At 34.2% G+C, this 3,862-nt stretch overlaps 1 protein-coding gene across 3 annotated transcripts in view; it reads right to left on the bottom strand.

Annotated features, from left to right (window-relative positions):
* LOC106682362 (carboxypeptidase B) overlaps positions 1 to 3,504 on the bottom strand; it is a 26,000-nt gene extending 22,496 nt beyond the window's left edge. For all 3 annotated transcript variants that reach the window (XM_014423163.2, XM_014423162.3, XM_014423161.2), the window contains exon 1: positions 3,297 to 3,504. In XM_014423163.2, coding sequence (XP_014278649.1) covers positions 3,297 to 3,328 — 32 coding nt within the window. In that variant the 5' untranslated portion in view covers positions 3,329 to 3,504. The remainder of the gene's footprint in view (positions 1 to 3,296) is intronic.
* Positions 3,505 to 3,862: the final 358 nt, after the last annotated feature.

The following is a 3,862-nucleotide window of genomic DNA, read 5'->3' as shown; positions in this document are numbered from 1 at the left end:
AGATTTTTTGCCATTTTAGATTTTTGTGCAGTAAAAACCTCTAAATGTGCAAAATCTTGTAGTAAAAACCTAAAATGAGTAAAAAGATCAAACTCCTGCGATAATCATCTTTATTGTTTAATTTATAATATTTATGCATGTAAAGTCAACCTTGTTAATTAAATTAAACTTGCTAAATGTATACATGCAAACATACATGAAAAACAAAACTACGCTGACTAAAATCCTAAATTTTTACCCATAATTGAGGAAGATAATTTATTAAATGAATTTACATTCCTTTATGAAGACCGAAATTCAATTTTCTAACTTCTTAAAACTACCTCAATTTTAAGTTTTAAAAAAAATATGCAAGGCCGCTATGTAAAAAGGAGTATTTTAAAATTTCCAAGATTAATTCCCTTTTTTAATTTTCCCTAAAATTTCACATACCATGTTCTTCAGCCTAGCTTTTCAATTGTGTAAAGCATATAAGTACATGAAAAGCTAACCTTTGTATATACATACAATAAGAAGAAGTAATGTATTAGTTAATGTAGAAAAGCTTTAAAAAGTTCAAATAAAAATGTGTTAATATATTTATGTTAATGAGACTAATTGATTTTTTATTTAATTTTTAGTAAAAATAACATATAGAAGAACGAATGGATGGAGGTGGGGGCCTTGAATCAAAATTAAACACAATAGCAATGAAGCTATACATAACAAGCTTATTCCATAGAGATTTTTTCATAGTTGCCCCTTAAGCCACTGGTTAATATTGTATAATTCCCAGAATATCTGTCACTTGTGTTTACTTTTTAGTTTTTTCTTCACCTTAAATTTGTCAATTCTAAACTATGAATTAAATAAAGAAAAAAAATACTAAAATGAATAAATTTGGTTATACATACTTGAATTGAGTACTTTAACATTAAATTTAAATTTATTATTTCATTAAATCTTGAAAAAAGATGCGATTGCTCAAAATTCCGGTCTCTATGAATTATAACTTCTGATTTCAAAACCCCTTGTTACAGTAAGGCATTATTCTATAAATTAAAATCGCATAAAAACGGTACAAAATATTTTTATTTTGATCAACTTATGCAGATGTGGTAGTAAACAAGGTGACGTCCTCCAGGGATCGATCCCCAGGACCATCTCACTGGAGGTTCTAATGGATGAAGAAGCCTTGGCTACAGAACTACGCGACGCTCTAAATAAAACTCAAGGAGAGATATAGATTGCTTTAGTCTACAATGGAATAGTTGTAGCACAGCGCGCTCGATCAAAGGGGCATAATGTGTTTTCGGTAAATGTGACGTTCGGTCGTAAAACATGGTAACTTAAATTTTTCGTGAATTGCAGCTTTTTTAGTCTGATTTCATGACATAAAATGTTTAAGAAATTTGTTTCAATGTCGATCAAGAAATTGAAAATAATGTCGATATTAAGTTATGGAAACTAACTAATGGTTGAAGATAAAATAATGTGAACAACAAAGAATTTGTCGTTGTAAAAGGTTTCATTTTTGCAATTCAATTATGTTTTACAACCTAACGACTCATATATTAAAACATATGTTCTACACATGAAGAACCAGCTTTAGATATAATAGCTTTAAGATAGATTGAGTGTATAGACTTTGAAGAATTAATCCATGATTTTATTAATAAAAATCAAAACCTCTCACATGTTTAACTTTTTTATGTAATGTTTTTAAAAATTTAATTTAATGTTTGTTACATTTAAAGTAATAAATGAAGTAATAGTTTTGACTATTACATAGTTTGTTTTTGTTGATAACACTCGAGTTGTTCAGAAAATATGTTCTAATCTGGTAGGCTCCCTTATCTATAATTGCCAATTGCCTCCACTTCAGTGGTCAAAGACGGCCCAGTTTACATGTATTGTAATAACAATACGCTTCAGTTATATTTATTATTTTAGTTCACCTCTTTCCAAAAACTGATACAATGCTTGAAACAACACGTGAAATATCGGTTATTTCCAAATTTTCTTGGTTACAAAGTTGGAACATAATCATCGATTATTTTTGATTTATTTATACTTATATCCTATCACTATAAATTGTACTATGTAAAAAGTCGATGCCCACAATCAGTATAGAACCAAGTGATCTTGGGTATTTTGAGGAACGAATCCTCTGCGTGGAGCCGAAACCTCCCGCAGACCCAGAAGAGGAGACTTGCCACAATACAGAGATTGGCTCTGCTGAGGGTCACGAAGACATACAGAACGGTGTCACATGAGGCGGTGCAGGTGCTGTCCGGAGCAATGCCCCTGGACCTATTCCTCAGGGAGGGTGTGCTTAAATAGGAAGTAAAGAGGAAGTGACAGGAAGCGCTACCGGAGGAACTCTCAGAGAGAATCGGTGTTCTTCCATAAGTTCATCCAAACTTATGGAAGAAAATGCTGCGGGAGGACGAGTTGCAAGCAAAAAGGGCGTTACTTTGAGCAAATTCTTCCCTACCGTTCTTTCTAGATTGAAGGCTAAATGGGTCCTCCCAGACTATTGGGTCTCACAGATCTTAACAGGAAACGGAAGGTTCCGGGGAAAGCTTTGGAAAGAACATCGACCCCTGGTGCCCCACGTGCGAAGTTCCTGAAACGGCAGAACATGTAGTAGCAGATTGCTCAGCCATGGAAGGACACCGAGCCAGGCTGTCGAGAAATACAGGGATTTTAACCTTCACCGAATCGGACTTCCCCCGTTTGATGGAAGAAGACACTTTTCCCTTCTTCTGGGAGTTCATTTACGGGTGGAAGGAAGTGGCCAACACTCATTTCACAATAGGAAGGGCTTGACCGCCCGAAATCGGCGAGCCACCGGAAGTAAAAGAAGCTGACTCAGTCTGAGACCAGGAATGCTGGATCAGCCTGGCAACTGCAGGAGGCACCCAGACGGATGCGGACCAGTAGGACCTACCGGACGGATACAGTGGACAAAGTGCAGCCCCATCAGTAAGGCTCTCGACCGAGCGCTCGGCTTCACCACAGTAAAAATTGTTCCCAATAATAATTAAAAGGGACCCCTAACATTGTAATTGTTATAATTAATTTATAAAAGAATGAAAAAAAAAATTGATTTTTGGGAGCAGTGGCTTGCGCAAACCTCAGCACACTACCTCTGCTGCCACACCCCGTAATAGCGAGGGAGGAAAAAAAAAAAAAGAACCTCTGTAGTTCTATAGAAACATGGAATCAAGTTCGTGGACATTCAATAGCAATAATAGCATCTTAGTGAATTTATAATTTAATAAATTAGAACAACAAAAGAATTCTAAACGTACTTGCTTTTTAAAAGACTGCTTGCCCTCTGCATGCTCCGCAGAGCGTTTTTGAATCTATGTCCATTCGTATTCCGTCATGGTGGAGTTTTAAAACATCTAGAGTGTGCGTGCTAAACCAGCTTTTCACTTCATTAATTTAGGTCATCATACTTGTTCGAAAATACGTATTTATGTTATTGATAACATATGGCAAATTTGATTAAATTAACAATGAGTGGATGAAGGAAGACAAACATATGAATTTGAGAAAAATTGAATTTAATTATTCTTTTATTTCTATTTTAGACTGAACACTCAATTCTTGGCTCCTGAAAACTAGCATGGTCTTAATTTTACAAAAATTAATCAAGGTGCTCTGTATTAAGAAGTATTTAAAATATTCTTCAAAACGAAAATTTCTATTTTTCCTAAAATGTCTCATAGCATCTACATTTACTCAGAATTTCAATTGTTAATTATAATTACGAATGAGGAAATTATCGATAGTAAAAAATGATTAAGATTATAGACATTTTATTAAATGTATTGATGCAAGATTGTTAAACTGTCATAATCAGGTTAACCAA

The sequence above is a fragment of the Halyomorpha halys genome, unplaced genomic scaffold, assembly GCF_000696795.3.
Source record: "Halyomorpha halys isolate HHAL.00 unplaced genomic scaffold, Hhal_1.1 Scaffold409.1, whole genome shotgun sequence".
Lineage (NCBI taxonomy): Eukaryota > Metazoa > Arthropoda > Insecta > Hemiptera > Pentatomidae > Halyomorpha > Halyomorpha halys.
Note: the sequence above shows the minus strand (reverse complement) of the source record. Positions and strands in the feature narration are given on the sequence as shown.